This window comes from Leptodactylus fuscus, chromosome 1 (genome assembly GCF_031893055.1).
Source record: "Leptodactylus fuscus isolate aLepFus1 chromosome 1, aLepFus1.hap2, whole genome shotgun sequence".
NCBI lineage: Eukaryota > Metazoa > Chordata > Amphibia > Anura > Leptodactylidae > Leptodactylus > Leptodactylus fuscus.
The window spans coordinates 97340304-97361163 of NC_134265.1; the positions used below are offsets into that span (position 1 = coordinate 97340304).

Below are 20860 nucleotides of genomic sequence, written 5' to 3' on the forward strand. Positions count from 1 at the left end.
TGCACATAACCCCCATATATTCTTTGAATTCCCAGTGAGACAATGGCACTGTATACCAGTAGTAAAAATTGTGGGTGCACGTAACCCCCATATATTCTTTGAATTCCCAGTCAGACAATGGCACTATATACCAGTATTAAAAATTGTGGGTGCACATAACCCCCATATATTCTTTGAATTCCCAGTGAGACAATGGAACTGTATAGCAGTATTAAAAATTGTGGGTGCACGTAACCCCCATATATTCTTTGAATTCCCAGTCAGACAATGGCACTGTATAGCAGTATTAAAAATTGTGGGTGCACGTAACCCCCATATATTCTTTGAATTCCCAGTCAGACAATGGCACTGTATACCAGTATTAAAAATTGTGGGTGCACGTCACCCCAATATATTCTTTGAATTCCCAGTCAGACAATGGCACTGTATACCAGTAGTAAAAATTGTGGGTGCACATAACCCCCATATATTCTTTGAATTCCCAGTCAGACAATGGCACTGTATACCAGTATTAAAAATTGTGGGTGCACATAACCCCCATATATTCTTTGAATTCCCAGTGAGACAAAGGAACTGTATAGCAGTATTAAAAATTGTGGGTGCACGTAACCCCCATATATTCTTTGAATTCCCAGTCAGACAATGGCACTGTATACCAGTATTAAAAATTGTGGGTGCACATAACCCCCATATATTCTTTGAATTCCCAGTGAGACAATGGAACTGTATAGCAGTATTAAAAATTGTGGGTGCACATAACCCCCATATATTCTTTGAATTCCCAGTCAGACAATGGCACTGTATACCAGTAGTAAAAATTGTGGGTGCACATAACCCCCATATATTCTTTGAATTCCCAGTGAGACAATGGCACTGTATACCAGTAGTAAAAATTGTGGGTGCACGTAACCCCCATATATTCTTTGAATTCCCAGTCAGACAATGGCACTATATACCAGTATTAAAAATTGTGGGTGCACATAACCCCCATATATTCTTTGAATTCCCAGTCAGACAATGGCACTGTATACCAGTAGTAAAAATTGTGGGTGCACATAACCCCCATATATTCTTTGAATTCCCAGTCAGACAATGGCACTGTATACCAGTATTAAAAATTGTGGGTGCACATAACCCCCATATATTCTTTGAATTCCCAGTGAGACAAAGGAACTGTATAGCAGTATTAAAAATTGTGGGTGCACGTAACCCCCATATATTCTTTGAATTCCCAGTCAGACAATGGCACTGTATAGCAGTATTAAAAATTGTGGGTGCACGTAACCCCCATATATTCTTTGAATTCCCAGTCAGACAATGGCACTGTATACCAGTATTAAAAATTGTGGGTGCACATAACCCCCATATATTCTTTGAATTCCCAGTGAGACAATGGCACTATATACCAGTAGCAAAAATTGTGGGTGTATATAGCCCCAATTCTATTGCTAGGGGACTTGCAGGGTATTTCTGAGGTGAAGGTGGGGGGGCACACCGTTGGAACGGGGATTTGGGGTGTATATATGGGGTATACGGGAATACACTGTCAGTGTGTTCCATTCAGGATCCTGGGAAAGCTGGGTTGCGGCGATTGAGCCCGTCAGTGCCACGTTACACTGACAAGCTTCTCCCTGGAATTGAAGTTATATGTAAGCCCAATATATTCTTTGAATTCCCAGTGAGACAATGGCACTATATGGCAGTAGCAAAAATAGTGGGTGTATATAGCCCCAATCCTATTGCTAGGGGACTTGCAGGGTATTTCTGGGGTGAAGGTGGGGGGGCACACCGTTGGAACGGGTATCGGGGGTATATATCGGGTATACGGGAATACACTGACAGTGTATTCCATTCAGGATCCTGGGAAAGCTGGGTTGCGGCGATTGAGCCCGTCAGTGCCACGTTACACTGACAAGCTTCTCCCTGGAATTTAGCTCTTATAAGAGCTGTTGGTTGTCTTCTCCTTCCTATCCTAGCCTGTCCCTGCCTACCCAGAATCTAACCCCTAGCTAACTGGACGGAAACCTCCGTCCTCGGTGAATTGCAAGCTCAGAATGACGCGAAGCTGGGCGGCGCTGTTCTTTTAAATTAGAGGTCACATGTTTTCGGCAGCCAATGGGTTTTGCCTACTTTTTTCAACGTCACCGGTGTCGTAGTTCCTGTCCCACCTACCCTGTGCTGTTATTGGAGCAAAAAAGGCGCCAGGGAAGGTGGGAGGGGAATCGAGTAATGGCGCACTTTACCACGCGGTGTTCGATTCGATTCGAACATGCCGAACAGCCTAATATCCGATCGAACATGAGTTCGATAGAACACTGTTCGCTCATCTCTAATTAAGACCTCATATGGCTCTGGGAGCGGAGGAGGAAGAAAAAAAATAATTAAAAAATTATGGGGTTTAGAAAGAGGGGAGTGAAAAACGAAAATAAAAAAAAAATGCCATCAGCAGGAAGGGGTTATATATTTACTGGGCACCTGTAGAAAATACCACACACACCTTACCAAATTTCGTTTCTCAAATACAGCAAGTAGCCCAATTAGACATCACTCCCTCACCCAACAATATAAAAATGACACAAGAAAAGAAATACACAACAATGTAACAAAGTCATAACTTTATAAATTTTTCTTCCAATTCTCACTTCCATTTATATGGTGGTATAAATATAGAAATGAAAAATACATTAGAGAACTGCAGTGAGAAAAACATGTGCACCTCCTAAAAAACAGTGAGACAAGGTTACAACAGCAACCAGGTTAAGAATCAGCAGCTTTCAACAAGTCTTGGTAAAATACTAAATGGCACAGATTAAGTGTAGGTTGCTGATGCTCTGAATTAGGCCAGGTTCACAGAGAGCAAGAGAACCTCTCCGCACCACTACCAAATCCAGTTCTCTGCATCCAATATTGAGCGCAGCTCCACAGATTCCACTTCAGGTTGATTTTTGTTTTTGCAATCACAAAGTCCTCATCGAACCATGATAGAAGCTCTAATGTCAAGTGGGTGGTCCTGGGACATACCAGATAAGAGGGTGTGATTGTGAGCTCTGGCACTGACGGTTTTTTTTAATTGGATAATGTCCGAGAGATCTTAATTATAACCCCATGCCTGCTCCTTCTTGAGACAACCCACTTGACAGTTGAGAGTCTAATTCACATATTGAGCACCAAAAATGATAGCAACACGTTATTAGGAACAATGGGATGGGGGTAATATATGCATGAGAATCCGTAAAGCAGCACCTACTGAAGGGTGCAAAGAGCTGGAGTTTGTGTAGGTGGTCAAAAGGTCCTCCAAGTTTAAAAAAAAAATTTTATTTTATTTTTTTATTAGGAAGCGTCATTTTTGAAAACTGTTCATTAATCTGGGGTAAGCTGAGGTGTACTTAGAGTCATCTGCACTGTGTGAACCAGACTTTACCGTTTCAAACCATTGTTTTTTTTTTTTTTTTAAACTAGACAATATTTTTCTAGAATCCAGACTTGGCTCAGTGATCTACAGTTAATTAGGTTAGATGGGAACGTGTGCAGTTTTAATATTGCTGAATGAAGAGAGGACTACAGGTCAGTGCCAGAACAGAGTATAGGGTACAGAACTACTGTGAAAGCTATCCAATTCCCTGTTACAGCACCTCCCTAGCCCAACTGCATGCTCTAAATTATTTTATATACTCAAAAGGGATCTTGCTCTTAAAACCAGCAAGTCTTCTTAATAGGTCAATAGAGCCAAAAGTCAATAGAAGATACAGTTTGTGTGAGTGATGAAAGCCCAGTGATTTGCAAAGCTAAATCTCATACATAAAAATGGATAGGCTTTATACTATAAAACAGATTTCATATTCAGTCACATATACACATGTATGAATTACATCAATATAATTTACATTTAAGCTATTTTATAAATTACTTTTCACAAAGATATAAAAAAGGCACCAGGATTCCATTTAATTAAAAAAATTAATGGATTAGCTTTTGGTGTATTTTAACACTTTTCCGCGCAAAACACCTAGGTTGCAAATCTCCCAAAAAGACTACTGTATATGGTCGGTGAAGTTCTCAAGAGTGAGTAACATCCCAAATTGGTCCCAAGACAATGTTATATCATGGAATTGTCACCCTTGTACAAGTATGTACACAAAAAAAAAAAATTATTTAGATTATAGTTAGGATGATTTCATGTGCAGTAGACTTTGTTGCAGAAATGTCTGCAGCTGTCCCATTCAGGTGAACAGGACACGTAGAAGTCAATATGCTTGCCACAAATACTCCATTCAAATGGTTGGAATAGATTTTCAATTTCTGCAACAAGTTCTGCCAGGTCCAATTTTCCTCTAGGTTGCATTCATACTCCCATATTACCAGTCAGTATGAGAATTCCATGTTCCCTGCCAAGACCCAGACTGGAATACTTTACAGAAAAGCAACAGATCCTTTCCTTTCTATTTTCTTTCTTCCGACAGGGTTTCCTTATTATTGCAGATTTGTGAATGCAGCCTTACAGTATGACAAACATTACCCTGAGATGTCTGTGGTATAAATTATTGCTTGAGAGGTTCAGTGCAAACTTTAGTAGTAGAGCAGAGCTGTGACACAAAGATGGATTTCATTAAAATAATTTTCCTGGACTTGTATCAAAGGTTTAACCCGGATAACAAAAACAAAACAAAACAAAAAAATTAAGAAAAGTGCAGATTATCCTGCTGACAAAAGGAGATAAGTGCTTAGAAAAGTTACAGTAACACAGGACAACTTGGGTTTTGTAAAGGATAGCACTGAGAAACAAAGCTCAGATATTAAGCAGGGACTTGGGCATCCATAAGGTGACTACATATATAAAGGGCTTACATATGGACAGATGTTCTTAAATTAGGTTTGCCAATAATGTAGAAGAGTAAATAAACAAATTCACTTAATACTGAAAACAGGAATTGCTCTGAAGAGATGTGTCCAGCTTTAGTCTAACACTATCACATTGGCACTAGTTAGCTGTGCATATTATTGTTGCTATATTTTAAGTCATAAAAAAGTAATGTTACCACAATAAGCAACTCTAAGATCACATGGCACAAATGGATGAGCCACGTCTTAACAAGCAGAAGAAATGACAGATTGTTGTGCAATACATTTAGATAATTGAAAATGAATGTGCTTGAAACTGTATTTTCTGCATGACGTGAGCTCAAAGCGTACACCATATACCAGGCGCTTTGGATGAATACCTTCACTATGTGAACAATTATATTTTAAGGGAAAAAAATTATTTAACATCGCAAATGCCACAGATGCCATGACCCTGGATGAAATTGGTTCTTTAGCCAATAACTCTCAGTATCAGTGTAATAAGGATTATACCCTCATTTTTGGGGTTTTGTACTGTGGAATGTGTGGACGTCCCTCATCACCATTCAGTGTCATTCTCATTAAGTGGCCATTGTCAATGAAGATGAAGATTTCCTCCTAGTTTGTTTAGGTATTTCTCCACAGTCTTAAGTAACATTTGATACCCACTAAGTCAAACAGGGATTCAACTATCCTTCACAAACTGAGGTTTGAAAGGCTCCAATAGAGTGGGTATTGCAATTTGTCAAGTTTGAGGTGAATCATAATCTGGATCTTCAAGAAGCTTTGTATTAACAGAAGATTGATCTGCTTCAGTTTTTTCCTCTGTGTCTTGCAAGATGTCTTCAGGTTTCTAGAAATTACATTAAAAAAAATTAATATATTCTTATTCTTTCTATAAACGCAATCCTGTACTGCATCACTTAAAGGAAACATTTTAATTGATGAACATTCATGCTTTAGTAAATCTGGCTAACAATCTATATAGATAGGTTTTCCACACTTTTAGAACTGTGAGGCTTATCACTGAGAATGCAACAGCTACTAGATACTTTAGTCAGGCATTGATCTGGTGCCCAGAACACTATGTAATATACATCTATCCAGAGAAGTATTACCTCTGCTTTGCTGTAGACTGACATATTGAACTAAATTGTTTTCATGGTTTTTGGTAATTTGAACAATAGAAAACAGGATGATTATGAGCTATGAAGTGTGATACAGACTTTGAACTCATGCATGATTGTGACAATACAATTAATGATTAGATAGTAGTTTTAATGTTAGTATAATTAATTTCAAGCAAACATAACATTCCCAAACAATTAAACACTTACAGGATATGTAGGAGAGACAGTGAAAGTACTGCTTACCTCACCCACATTGATACACATAGAACTGCCAGTCAATGTGTAAGCACACAAGGCCGTCACTGTGTGGGTAAGCAGGATTCACAAAATCTACTGAAACTTTCACAATTTAGGCCCCATGTTGTAGAAATGCAGCGTTTCTGGTAGATTTTCCCTTCTGTTAAATCCTCTACTGACTTTGGCTCAAAATCGCTACAAGTGCACAACATGAGGGACTTGTTCTTACTCTGCTTTTTGTTCAAGAAGAAGCACAACCCTTACAGTAGGACGTTAAAGGGGTTGTCCAGTTTCAGATGCTTATTTCACTAGATAAATAGCAGTCCATAGTCATGAGATACGGTGCACAACTCGTTACAGGCACAGCACTGTACTCAGATACTTGCATGGTAACAAGCGGTGCACCTGGCGGATTCCCTATAGGTATCATGGGAGCAGGGAGTCTACTGATCTAGAGACAGATTCTTCTTTAAGATCAGGACCAAATTCTGTATTGAAACTGCCTCCCCATTGTATTCAGTTGGGGGGGGGGGGGCGAGGATGAAAAAGCGTCCTGCTTATTTAGACCCAGTCATCTGAGGACAATCAACCAGTAAGAAGCTGTGAGTGAAAACAGCCATAGGGTGCATTCACACCAAGTATACGCTGAGCTGATTCTGAACGTAAAACACGTTCAGAATCAGCGCGTACAAAGCAGATCCCATTAATTTCAATGGGAGCCGGCATATGAGCGGCTCCCATTGAAATGAATGGGATCTGCTTTGTACGCGCTGATTCTGAACGTGTTTTACGTTCAGAATCAGCTCAGCGTATACTACGTGTGAATGCACCCTTAGGGTAAGTTTAGACTGAGTTTTTTGGTCAGGATTTTGAGGCCGTATCCCCCTCAAAATCCTGACTAGGGTTGAGCCGATCTTGATTTTTCAGGATTGATTTTAAAATCTGATTTCCGATCATTTTTCATTCGAACCCGATCTCGATCCCAATGCAGGTCAATGGGATTTTTTTTTTTTTTTTTTTAAATCGGAGATCGGATTTTAAAATCATTCTTACCCCCTGGTGTCCACTTACCTCCAGAGATGGCTGGTCCTGTGCCCCGTGCCTTCATTCTTCGCCTCGCTGCTGCTCCACGCTGCTTTTCTTCCTTCGCTGTCCCCTCCCTGCCAGGTTAGGAGAGTGTGGGCGGGTTAGGAGAGTGTGGGCGGGTACTGGGAGGGGAGGAGTCACGTCTCCCCGCCCTGTACCTGCCCACACTCTAAGCCACAAGCCCCGCCTACCTAACGCTTTAAACACTAACCTGGGAAGCGGGGCAGCGAGGCAAGAAGGAGGAGGGCACTGTAGCAGCCATCTCTAGAAGTAAGTAGCTGCTAGAGATTTAGTTTAGCCTTCCATTCGAATGAATGGAGGCAGCCGGCGCGCAGGGGGTTAAGGCTGTGTGTCGGCTCCTTCCATTCATTCCTATGGAACTGCAGTGGAGCCTTCACACTGAATATACATCGTATACTAAGTGTGAAGGCTAAGCAATGCATTGTGGGAAAAAAATCACCGATCTTGATCGGAATCCGATCTTTTCCGAACACGATCGCTCAACCCTAGTCCTGACCAAAAAGAAGTCTCCCATTAAAATCAATGGGAGCCGCTCAAGTCTTTTTTCCGGGAGCCGTTTCTTCCGGCTCTTGGGGGGGGGGGGGGGGGGGGGGGAAGCAAAGTGCTCATTCCTCAGGCCGAGTCGCCTCCTCGCGATTCGGCCTGAAGACACTCCCTCCTCCAGACTAGACCCAATCATTGGGCCTAATCCGGAGCAGAGTGCGCGACTGGATGCCAGTGCACTGCATCGGCATCCAGTCTCAGCTACTTGTATTTGGTCCAGAACCTGAGGCGGAGGCTGCCTCATGTTCCAGACCAAAAAAACCCTGTGTGAACTTGCCCTAAAATTCCTCTTCATTTTCTGATGTGTGAACAGGCCCTCAGTGTGTTTAATTTTAAATAACTCGTCAGACACAACCAATTCATTCATTTTTTGGGGAAGGAGGGTAAAAGCAAAAAAAACAAAAATTAACCCCCCTCCCCCAAAATATAAATTATTATTATAGATTGATCCCATGTGTTTATTTAGGGGGGAGAATAACTAATTATATAATAAGCTTTGCAGTTTCTTCTCCCTGTCCTCTTTGACCCAATGAAATATAACATTATACTTCAGTTTTTAGAATAAACTATACGATTTATTGTGTATCACAATTTTTGGTGCACAACAGTATTCACACACCCTACTTTTAAATACAGTAGGCTGGTCATGAGCAGGTTTATGACCAAAGAAATTTAACATTTGGGCTCTCACAGCTGAAATCTAAGTCAGCCCATGGCGAGCACACTGGTTCATACCACTTAACCGGCCAAGCTGAAATGAACAAAAATTAAGACTTGCATATTACACACCAGTCTTCACTAAATCGGCTTCAATATCTACAGCAAGTTTACTTCATTGCACCCAAATAACCTGCCAATTGTTAGGGTTCAGTAGCAATACATAAGTCATTTTATACAAGTTAATTTCTTTAGAAAATTCCTCTGAACAGTGGGTACAGGACTTATAGGAGATAAGAGTTTTTCCCCCCCAAAGTGTCAGTATTCACTAGTTATGAGGCATGCAGTATGCTAGTCTAAATTAGTGTTTAATACATTAAAGTTTCAATTGTTTTTCCCATTACAAGTAATAAAGATAATAGAATGAAGGAAAAAAATAAATAAAAAAACCCGACCTCCACATACACTTTATTTTACATTGTACGCACCTATAATTTGGCTTCCAGTAGCACAGTTCCATTAGAAGCAGTCAACTTTTCTTTTTGGGCTTTAGTGATATCATAATTTTCATCATACTTTTTATTACTACTCCAAAATAAGCAGAATTTTTCCTAAAAAATAATCAGGCTAGTTTGTAATATAGAATAAAGAGTTATAACATGTAAACCCCCAAATTACTTCCTGCAGAAGGGGTTAACTGGATTACGTTAATTCCATTAAATAAAAAAATATGGCAAACTGCATTTTGAATTAAAGTTGGATTAGAATATAATTGATTAATCCAGTTCCTGCTGATATGAAAATATAAAAATCTAAGTAGAACTTAAAGAAAAATGGGCAGTCAGGGGATGTCTGGTCAAATAAAAAAAAAAAAAAAAAAAATTATATAATTGTTAACTTATATCCACCACTAGTTATAGACTGGATTCACACAGTGCTTATTTTACTTAAGCCATATCTAAACCTTCAAAACAACTGTGTGTCATTAATACATATTACAATATACTTTAACAAATTCTGGCTCCTTATGCTGCACTTTCCCTCGTTTCTGTATTGAGAGCTGAAAACTGTATACTGCTTTCACTAAGTGTCAGAATTCGTGTATAATGCAGTGAAGCAGAGACTGGGAAGGGGGTCTCAGCATCATAAAGAATAGAATGTGCTTTTGGAGTTATAAAAGAGGAGATTAACTCAATCATTCTACCTGCAAAATTTCCAGAAGTATCACTACTTGAAAACAGATTATGGGGATAAGGTGGTCTCTCCCTAAGGATAGACATTCTCAGGTGTGTGGAGACTTATACAGCCATAGTTGCTCCACTGCAAGGGAACATGGGAAGAATATGCAAATCTGTCTCCCAAGATGAAGTCCAACCAGACAGAAACTGTGCCGTCCGTAGCTGAGAAATTGATTTGGTTATAACCTCGCATTATGCAGTGAAGACTTCTGAGAAGTCGGGCATGATGTTCAGGGTGCTTGCTATAGAGGGCAGCAAAACAGAGGCACTGTCTCCCTGTTTACATCTTGGGAGACAGATTTGCATATACTTGAAAACAGTCGGGATTGGCATAGTTATATGTAACTGCTCCCAATCCATACGATTTTCTGGAAAAGACTGAAAATAGGTGAAGAAGTCATGACAGCACAGTGGTTTTGGTGTCAAAGATAAAGCTATGTTTTATAACGCCTGAGGTCTGTTTGAAGTGATCCCCCTCTGCCTCTGCTTCCCTGCATGATATAAGAGCCCATATCTCCATACACGTAGTGAAAGCAGTGTACAGATTTCAGCTCTCAATACAAAAACAAGGAAAAGAATAAATGCAGTGCAGGATTTCACAGAAAAGAACCAAAACTGGTAAATAAAGTAAATTACAAAATGTATTAATGACGGATGTGGTCAGAAAAAACAAAAGTTTCAGTTACACTTAGAGTGCACGTAGTGTTTAATTATATTAAGGTAATAACTGTTGGCACATAGGTATAAATGCACAGTGAACAGAAAACTTCTGGTTTGTTGGCATAGTGGAATTGTGCTACTCATAGCTGGAATTGAAAACTGCATGCAGTTTTTCAATAAGAAAGCACCATGTAAACCTAGCCTAAGAAAATATGAACAGAAAAATGTATTGTATTGTAATTCCTCCAACTGTACATTAAAAAAGATTTTTTTTATAAGTGCAATAATTTTCCTTAAACAAGGAACATATAGATCAGTGATAAAATTAAAAACTGTAAAACAAAAAAACAAACAAACAAAAAACCCAAAGTGGATAATTTAAGTTCATTCATTTAGAAACATAATAACAGTTAGTACATTTAGTATTGTGGCAAAGAAAAATATATCAGGATGCAGTGCTGCAGAGACTATTACAGGTACATTAAATAAATGCATATATTCATAGAAAAGTGACAAAACACAACATGCAGATGAAGAATGACAAACACAGACAGTGATATGACTAAATGAAAGTTGTGACAAACCAATTCAAGACTACCGTATTTTCCGGACTATAAGCCGCACATAAAAACCTACGATTTCCTCAGAAATCGTAAGTGCGGCTTATAGTCCGGTGCGGCTTATATATGGATGGAAGCGGCGGCAAAGACTGCGTGCCGCTTCCATACATACATAAAAGGCACCGTAAGGGTGCATTCACACTACCGAACGCCGGCGTGTATCACAGCCGTACACGCCGGCGTTACAGCAGGGCTGCCGGACACTTCCTATTCATTTCTATGGGAGCCGGCATGCGAGCGCTCCCTATAGAAATGAATGGAAAAAAAGCAGTCCATTCATTTCTATGGGGAGCGCTCGCATGTCGGCTCCCATAGAAATGAATAGGAAGTGTCCGGCAGCCCTGCTGTCACGCCGGCCTGAAACAGAACGTGAAACTTACCCAGCGGTGCAGGGCGGGCGGGCGGGCAATATCATAATGCTTCTACTGCGCATGTGCCCTGGCCATTATCAGCTTGCGAGCGCCGGAGGAGGACGGAACATCGGAGGAAGAGGAGGCCTGAATGCCCGCCCACCCTACACCGCTCGGTAAGTTTGACTCTGTTTCAGGCTTTTATTTTAAAACGGGGGGGGGGGGGGGGGGGGGTAGTTTAACCTAACGTTTACGGTTGGGCTCTATCAGCATGATTTTGCTGATAGAGCCCCTCCTCGCCTGCCGAGCGCTTCCAATAGAAGCAGCTGGCACGCGGGGGGTTAAGCGGCCGCTGGCAAAGTCTGCCTGCCGCCGCTTTCAATAAGATATAATGCGCACCGGACTGCGGCTTATAGTCCGGTGCGCCTTATATATGAACCGAGACGGACTATAAGGCGCTCATGGGCAATGCGGCTTATAGTCCAGTGCGCCTTATAGTCCGTAAAATACGGTACTTGGATTGGAATTTTATTCTACCTTTACTTTCTGAGGACCCCTTTCTATCTTAATTGGGTTGACCCATCAATGCCAACTCCTATCCTCTATAAAGCATTGCAGAGAAATGCTAACAAGTTTTCTGCTATCCGCTCTGACGTCATCGATCCATATACAGAATTACACAGAACCCTTGCTTAGGTCTGCACTACAGACTACACCAAAAGAAAAAGCCTTCAGGACAATATACAGTAGAAGTGTGGGCAGTGTGAGCCCTATAGCTTCACCTCGTATTTACCAGACTGTTACCTGCTGAAGAAGAAGAGTCAGGACTACAGACCTTCAACCTTAAGAATACAATACAATGGAAGCTTCTTACCTGGTTTACAAATGGAAGAACTGCTGCAACAAGTATAAAACATAGACCCAGCCCAATTAAGATGTATTGAAGGTAGTCAAGAACAGTAGGGAGCACAATCAGGGTGTTATAATAGGTATTATACACAGGACCATCAAGATATCCACTCTGCGGGAAACAAGGCAAATGATAGAATGTTGAAACAGAATCAATTTGACCCAAAATATATAGACTCCCTTCCCCACAATCTGTGATGGCCACAAGTCATTAACTTAATCATTACATTTTTGATGGTTCCAGAAGTGCCATTCTGTGCACCTTACATGCTGGGCCTCATAGTGCCGGAGCCTACACTCAGGACTGTGCCCATGAATTTTTGCTATATATCTTGAAAGATCAGAACTGCAGTCTATGCTCAGACCTTCACTGCATTCTGATAATCTGAACATAGATATGGTGTACAAGTGGAGTACAAGCAGCTCTGAGATTCCACTTGTAAGCTTTTACACACACACACCTAAATAAGCATCCCAGAACATATTACTATATTGGCACCAAATGACTTGTCCAGCTCCATTAGTCTATGCCACTTGTTGGGGAATGCTGAGCTAAATAAGGAAGGTGGCAAACTGCATATGGCGCTAGGAGAGAAACCAATATTGGCAATCTTCAACTGTCAGGCTGAGCACCAAGAGGCCCATTCAGCAGATATTTATTGTTTCATGAGGATAAAACCCAAAACCTACCTCTGCAAACCACAGAATCGGCAAAATTACAGGCTTAATCCTTCCAGTTGTCCTACAAAACAAAACTTATAAATTATATCTATATTAATTAATTATATATATATATATATATATATATATATATATATATATATATATATATATATATATATATATATGACTGCAGATGTTGGGGGGGATATATTAATGTCACTTGTATTAACTATAGGAGAAACATAGGTTATATGTAGCTAGAAAGTGCAACAGATAGGGTTTTGTTATGTAAAATATCTGCAGTTTGTAGTCTAATCCTAGAGACACATGTCTGCATAACTTGCTGTAGTCTGATCTTACAGTCATGGTGTGTCCTTACAGCATTACTTCACAAAAAGGGGATGAAAGGGTGGAGTAAAACAGGACAGTTAAAAATAAAATATTCACACAGAAGTAAGCAGTCAGATTTTCTCTTTGTGGTAATGTTGCAGCTCCCAGTGGCCCCACTACACCTTTGTGTGAACACACCCCAATAGAAGGTTGTCTTAGACCTTTCCCCCTGTAGGTTGTACTAGGGATAGAGGTGTAATGAGAAAAACCATTTACATAAGTGACCAGAGGGAACTCTTTACAGGACTCAAGCAGGATATGGACTCTGCTGAGTCACCACACTGATCATATAACAAACACTCTCCCAGTGAATACTTACGAAATACCAGAGACACCCATTGTAAGTAAGCTGAGCTGCATCTTGATAGAACAATTCATGGGGATCCCTGTGAGCTGTAAATAACAAACAAATGTATTAGCACACAATAGTATGGCCTAGGGCAACAGAGCTTGAAAATTCATCCACAGAATTACACTGCTAGTTTTATAGAGGTCTAACTATGCAAATTACTAGTAGATAGAAAAAAAAAAAAAAAAAAAAAGGAAAAGAAAGCAATTTTCAGTACCGATGAGATTTAGTCTTTGTACAAAGTAACATCCTTATTGTGACAAGTCATGGTCTATTATGTGTGTCAATTGACTAATACACAATACGCCGATCATGTGGGCATGCACCAAGTGACACTTACTTTTGCAGTTTAGTCTAGTTTACTGCACTTCACATTGGTACACAGACTTATGACATATCTGATAGGCGGGGTTTTACTTATTAGGAGAATAATCCACTTCCCCTAGGGACTGAGGTGGTATAAATCTCCAATGTAGTTTACAGGAACAGTCAAATGTTTCTTAACTACAGTGGACATTGTAGCCACTTCCCCTAGTCTCTTCCCCACAGGAGTGCTGAACAGATTGCCCAAATATAGATGTACTAGAGATGGCTGAGTGTTGCAGGGAGTCACAACCTGTGGCCTGCAATGCTAATGCATGAGACAGAGCTATGGCTGTCATATGTTGCACTGAAACAGGCATCTGCACATTAAATTAAAGAAGTATACCCATTTACACAGTTATGGCATATATACTGACTGTCCCACCCGTTTCTCCATAGCTTGTACAACCATCCCTCCAATAAGCACCTACATTACCAGATAATACAGAGGCATGAGGTGGGACCCAATGCCATGTCCAAGAAAGGAGTATCTTTTAAAATGGCTCTATAGTGCAGTATCATTGCTATGGACCACCAGTAAATCCTTAGAACGAACACACACACACACACACACACACACACACACACACACACTTTCTTTATGGTTCCATTTCTCTTAAACCATAAGTCACATCCTGAGAGCAGCATAAGAATGAACCAAATCATACAGAACATGCAGAATACTTTTTTTTGTATAAAAGCAAATGAATAGATCCATAGAAGGGGTACAAATAGGGGACTAAATTTCTTTTGACAAATGCTTTAGTATCTAAAGCAGACTTGTTTTGGGGAACTATAACACCACGTTCATTCCTGCAAAGTTTTATCTGCAAGTGAAAATTCATTTTGTGGTCAACAAGCATGAGTTTTTAGCATCTTGAAGCATCAATTAGTTATGCTCTTTGGATGTACCAGCAGAGGGAGCCAAAGCAATGCTTACAGAGCTCATTACTAGACTTCGAGATGGACAGCACCTACAATTTTCCACTTGGAGGCATATTTAGGCCATTTGCCTTACATCATGAGCGCAGAGGTTATAAAACCGCTTTATAAAACATGCTGAACCTTTCCAGGACTAATGGGTGGGTTATATACTTTGGAAACATCCCTCTGATCTGAGCAGGGATTGGCAGCTAAAAGAATTCAAGTAAATAGGGGTAATAACCACCTTGTACAAGATAAAATATCGCCGACTGATTAAAATCAGCAGATTTCATTTACAACCCTGGAGATATTTATTATGGTTACGGGAGTGTCAGACAATATGATAAACCTGGAACGGAAAGTATTTTTAAAGAAAGTGATACTTCATGCCCCTCTTCACATAAAGCTGCAGGCTGTACAGGGCTTTCATAAAAGCTGTTAGATCAGGCACAGATATGTGCTGAGTAATTCTATATTTCTACACACGAAAATATTTCATAACATTACTACACATGTATGACTTGTAACTACCGGAAACTATCAGAAACTTAAAGAGGACCTTTCATCAGTTTGGGCACATGCAGTTCTATATACTGCTGGAAAGCCGACAGTGCGCTGAATTCAGCGCACTATCGGCTTTCCCGATCTGTGCCCCGGGTAAAGAGCTATTGGTCCCGGTACCGCAGCGCTTTACAGTCAGAAGGGCGTTCCTGACACTCTGTCAGGAACGTCCTTCTGCCCAGCAGCGCCTATAGTGCTGTACAGTGTGAGCCGGGAGGAATGCCCCCTCCCTCTGCTCACAGTGCTCGCCCATGGACTAGTATTATCATTCCTCCCCGATTAACTGTACAGTGCGATAGGCGCTGCTGGGCAGAAGGACGTTCCTGACAGAGTGTCTGGAACGCCCTTTTGACTGTAAAGCGCTACGGTACCGATCGCGCTTTACCCGGGGCACAGATCGAGACAGCCAATCGTGCGCTGAATTCAGCGCACTGTCAGCTTTCCAGCAGTATATAAAACTGCATGTGCCCGATCTGATGAAAGGTCCTCTAAGTAATTTTGTGTACAAAGAGAATTAATCTTAAGGCAATTTCACTGCATCAAAATGGTTATTAAACCAGTCCTAGTGCTATGTAGTGTAGGAGGAGAAAAGCAGCCTCATTTTGTGGAATAGTATTTTTTTTTTTTTTGTTAAAGCACAATGCAAATAATGTCCAAGTGCAATGGGGGCATTTATAAGGGTTAGTTCACACAGTGGAAACCTTTTCCTCCATGTCACTTTTTTTTCACGGCTAGCCGATGCACTGCAGATTAGGTCCGGATGAATGGGCCTAAGCAGAAGGGCCATGGATTCTGTGTGAAGATAGGTGTCCGCTAGTGGTAAACTACAAGTGACGAGTGACTCCCACTGAAATAAATGGGAAGCATTTTTGCTGACAAATTTGTAGGAGGATTCCGCCTCAAAAAAAAAAAAAACAAAAAAACAAACACCCTCCTTGTGAACATAGCCTTACTATCCAGGGGCTCAATTGCCTTCCCAGCTGCAAACCTCACTTGTCCCCTGTACAGTTAATAGCCCTCTAACCTGGCTCCTGCTTGGAAGAGGAAAATATTGCGTACTTGATACACACGTGCAGTGCTCTCAGCTGCCTACTTACTCTAACAGGGAGCACTTTTCTAGCTTCAAATGTTGGGAAAGGGAAAAAAGTTAATTTGGGTGCTGGGTGGTGCTTGCAGCTGGGAGATCGAAGACAACAGCCTCTGGACAGTAAGGGTAAGTTCACACCGGGTTTTTTGGTCAGGATTTTGAAGCCATATTCGCCTCAAAATCCTGACCAAAAAAAGATGGCTCCCACTGAAATCAATGGGAGCCGCTCAGGTGTTTTTTCTGGGAGCTGGCTTGTTCCGGCTTGGCTCCCGTAAAAAGAAGCGAGATCTATCTAGGTCTATCTAAGGTTTGGGCTCCTTATTGAACATTAGGTGTCAGCTGAGAGGACTCCTAAAGAAAGGAGTGGATTGCTCCAGTTTTCTCAGCCTGGGGAAGGAGAGAGGACACAACTCCTCAAGGAAACGCTTGTGAAGTTGTGGACAAGTGCACTAGTATAACATGTTGTTCTCATTCATGATTGTGTTGGCCTAAGCTGAGCTTATCTCAAGCCAGTTAAAGTATTCAGAGACTATTTTCTGTTTGCTTAGCACCTGGACAAGGCTAGGTCTTGCAGTCTATGGTTTGCTTTGTGTGTGTAACATGTGGAATAAATTCGTTGAAACTGTTTAAAACTCCTATTTTGAGCTAAAATTATTGGTGTGCAATTTAGTGTGAACCAGGAAAGATGGCGATCCCGAGATCTAGTCTCCCTGAAAATCTCACAATAGACACTTACCAGTGTGATTACGCTGGTATGATTTTAGGGCAGTGCTAGTAGATAAAACCAATACATAAGACACTAAGCACATTTACACTTCAGGTGGTCATACACTTTTGATGTTAACTGAACATTCATTTAGCCAACAACATTTACTTCCAACTCCACCATAGACATGCTCTCTCAGCCCAGCCAAGTGTGTATGTGTCCTCAGTAGGGACAGAGCAACAAGCTGCTGTAAGACCAGAGAGAAACTCTAGCAGCAGGTATCTCTTTTGAGAACGTAGGATTAGCCAAGTTGAAATCCAATATGCCCCAATCTTTCTTCCTGGTCATTTGAGGTCACATCACATTAGAAGTTTGGCCAGTCCCATCAAAATTGGTAGGGGGCTTCAGCTTACATTTTACTGATTTGTATTTCACCTGCTGCCTTAAATTGGAGAATACTATTCAAATTCCATCCATTTACATAGGGCTATGCAAGTTTGTGACAGGTATTCAAAAATTGTTACATTATAGAGGACCTTTCACCATTTGGGGCACATGCGGTTTAATACACCGCTAGAAAGCCGACAGTGCACCATCGGCTTTCCCTTTCTGTGCCCCGCTGAAGAGCTATCGGTGCCGGTACCGTAGCACTTCACTTCACTTCACCGTAGACAGAAGTGTCTATAGTGCTGTACTGTGAGAGCAGAGAGGAACGCCCGCTCCCTCTCCTCACTGGATGGGCATTCCTCACTGCTCAGCATCATGACTGTCTGTCAGAAACGCCCTTCTGACTGAAGAGCTATGGTACCGGCACCAATAGCTCTTCACTGGGAGCACAGATCGGGAAAGCCAACAGTGCACTGAATTCAGCACACTGTCGGCTTTCTAGCGGTATATAAATCTGCATGTGCCCCAAATGGTGAAAGGTCCTCTGATAACTTTAGTTGCATGCTGTCAGATGAACTAAATTTACTTATTTAGCATTAGACTAGAGCACCTAGAGCAGCGGTTCTCAACCTGTGGGTCGCGACCCCGGCAGGGGTCGAACGACCAAAACACATGGGTCGCCACATACCTCCCAACCGTCCCGGTCGATGGGAGGTATGTCCCGGTTTCAACTGATCGGTGCCTGGAGGACGCCGAGGAGTTGAAAACACAGGCGTTTAAAGCAGGAACTGACACAGCCAGCTCCTGCTTTAACGCTGTGCTGCGGCTTCTGTATGTGTAGCCGCAATGTGATGACGTCACATCGTGGCTACAACTATATGAATGAGTGAGACTGAGCAGGTGGCGGGGGAGCATTGGAAGGTGTGTAAGTTTTGTTTTGTTTTTTTAAACATTAAGGTGGAACATAATGAAGGGGCAGATGAAGGGGGGGGGGACGGCATGACACTGGGGGCAGAGATGGAGGGACATGAAGCTGGGGGGGGGGGACACGAAACTGTGGGCAGATGAAGGGGGAGGGGTATGGCTTGACACTGGAGGCAGAGACGGAGGGGGGGGGGGACATGAAACTGACTGGGGGCAGATGAAGGGGTTATACGAAACTGGGGGAGAGATGGCGGGGGACATAATGTACAGGTGACTTTAGGAGGATTATACAGTGTGGGAGCACATGAAAAGTGAATTAGAATGGGCAGAGTCAACAAAAGTGGGTGGAGCTAAATTCGCCATGGCGTGCTGCGCACGCCGCATATTTTGTCCCTTTTTTTTTTTTTTTTTTTTTTTTTTTTATGTAGATTGTGAGCCCCACATAGAGCTCACAATGTACATTTTTCCCTATCAGTATGTCTTTTTTGGAATATGGGATGGAAATCCATGCAAACACATGGAGAACATACAAACTCCTTGCAGATAGTTTTATGCCCTTGGCGGGATTTGAACACCAGGACTGCTGCAAGGCTGCAGTGCTAACCACTGAGCCACCGTGTGGCCCCATTTTGTCCCTCTTTCTAATCTTCAAAAGTTGGGAGGTATGCCTAAAGCCATCAGAAAATACATAATTTCTGATGGCTTTAGCCACTGAGAAGCTGCGCTACTGTCTGCAGCAGCGCTATTCTGCTGGAACGCACGCCGTTATGGACGCGTGTTCCAAACTGAATGGGGTCACCGCGACATGAGGAACTGTATTGCAGGGTCATGGCATTAGAAAGGTTGAGAACCACTGACCTAGTGCTCATACAGAATAGCACGTATTAATGTAACAGTGCATCTTGTCCTGAATACATATTTCCAAACATTTCCAGCTACATTAAATGTGATGAGGAAGCAGTAGGTTGCAATACTAGTTCTCTATCCAGGGTTGAAGCAAGCAGCCCCTGTTTGTAGAAACAATGCACAATAGCCTCATGTTAGGATAGTGCATTGTTTCTACAGTCTAAATTGAATACCCAGTATTAACACTTGGGTTGTATGAGGTTTTTTTTTGCTTTTTTTTTATTATAGGAAAAAAAAAAAAAAAAAAACTACCACACACACTACATTATAGTCAGGTTTTAAATCTACTTAAAAAGGCAAGCTCAACACTTCTCTATTACAACGTGTTTATCGTATCAGAATTGGACTTACATGAGTGAGGCATGGAGCATTATAATTTATTACATGCAGTACCAAAGTTTAATGCCATAGTTAAAGCACTAAAATAAATGAACAAATAAAAACAGAAGGTGATATTTGACCTAGACTAGCATAAAACATATGGCCCATGTTTGCCACTTATCACTAAATGATAGCGAAGCCTAATGAATTTATGACTTAAAAGAGCTTCTTATCTAAATCACTTCTCGTGTTTCAGCATAATGAAATCCTTGTACTATGGAATAGAGGATGCTTAAAACATGCAAACGTCTACACAGACTTTGCCATTTATAGGAAAGTAGCAAGGAGGCAGGTTTGGGTCTTTTTTTGCACCATGACAAAACACTCAAGAGGATCTGACTTTAAAAATAAAGTGTTCTTTTAAATGTGTATGTAATACTGTAGGCATCACAAAAAAAAAAAAAAAAAAAAAACACGTCACATTTTAAAAGGAATCAGTTCCTTCTTTCAGCAAAGTATGAAATCTTTATTCTTTGCTGGACATAGGCTCGTTCTAGCCCAAGACAACGTTCAAGTAAAGCAATGCCTTGTACAAACCCATCCTACGACATTTTTCCTCAGCCCGCCTTACCATTCAGAAATAGAAGAAACACTTCTTTTACTGAGCCACAGAAAGACTCTCAGTTGTCCCACGAGATTTACTCCACCTAGAAAACTTTGCTTGTGCCACTGCGTTCTCAGAGAGCATTTCCAGATGTTCTGAATGGCTCCTATTTACTACCAAGGAATCCCCTTCGCCAACAGAGGCTTCAGTTCTCAATGTCGAACTGCATACAATATAATGTTTCTATTGTGTACAACATAACCAACCCTTGAAAGAACTGTAGAATAATGTGGTGCCTGGAGATTGCAAACCATTTCCCTGCCACAGAGTTCTTCTAAATCTCATGGGCTGCTCAGAGCAAGCTCCGTTGGGATGAAAAGATATT

At 41.3% G+C, this 20860-nt stretch overlaps 1 protein-coding gene across 2 annotated transcripts in view; it reads right to left on the reverse strand.

Annotated features, from left to right (window-relative positions):
• Positions 1–2640: 2640 nt before the first annotated feature.
• SCARB1 (scavenger receptor class B member 1) overlaps positions 2641–20860 on the reverse strand; it is a 59781-nt gene continuing 41561 nt past the window's right edge. Inside the window, exons 9-13 of one of the 2 annotated variants that reach the window (XM_075275013.1) lie at positions 13663–13736; positions 12981–13032; positions 12256–12402; positions 9002–9124; positions 5568–5692 (exon numbers count right to left, since the gene is read on the reverse strand). In XM_075275013.1, coding sequence (XP_075131114.1) covers positions 9002–9124; positions 12256–12402; positions 12981–13032; positions 13663–13736 — 396 coding nt within the window. In that variant the 3' untranslated portion in view covers positions 5568–5692. Of the gene's footprint in view, positions 5693–9001; positions 9125–12255; positions 12403–12980; positions 13033–13662; positions 13737–20860 lie in introns of both variants that reach the window. The other variant, XM_075275021.1, reaches the window with a different exon arrangement.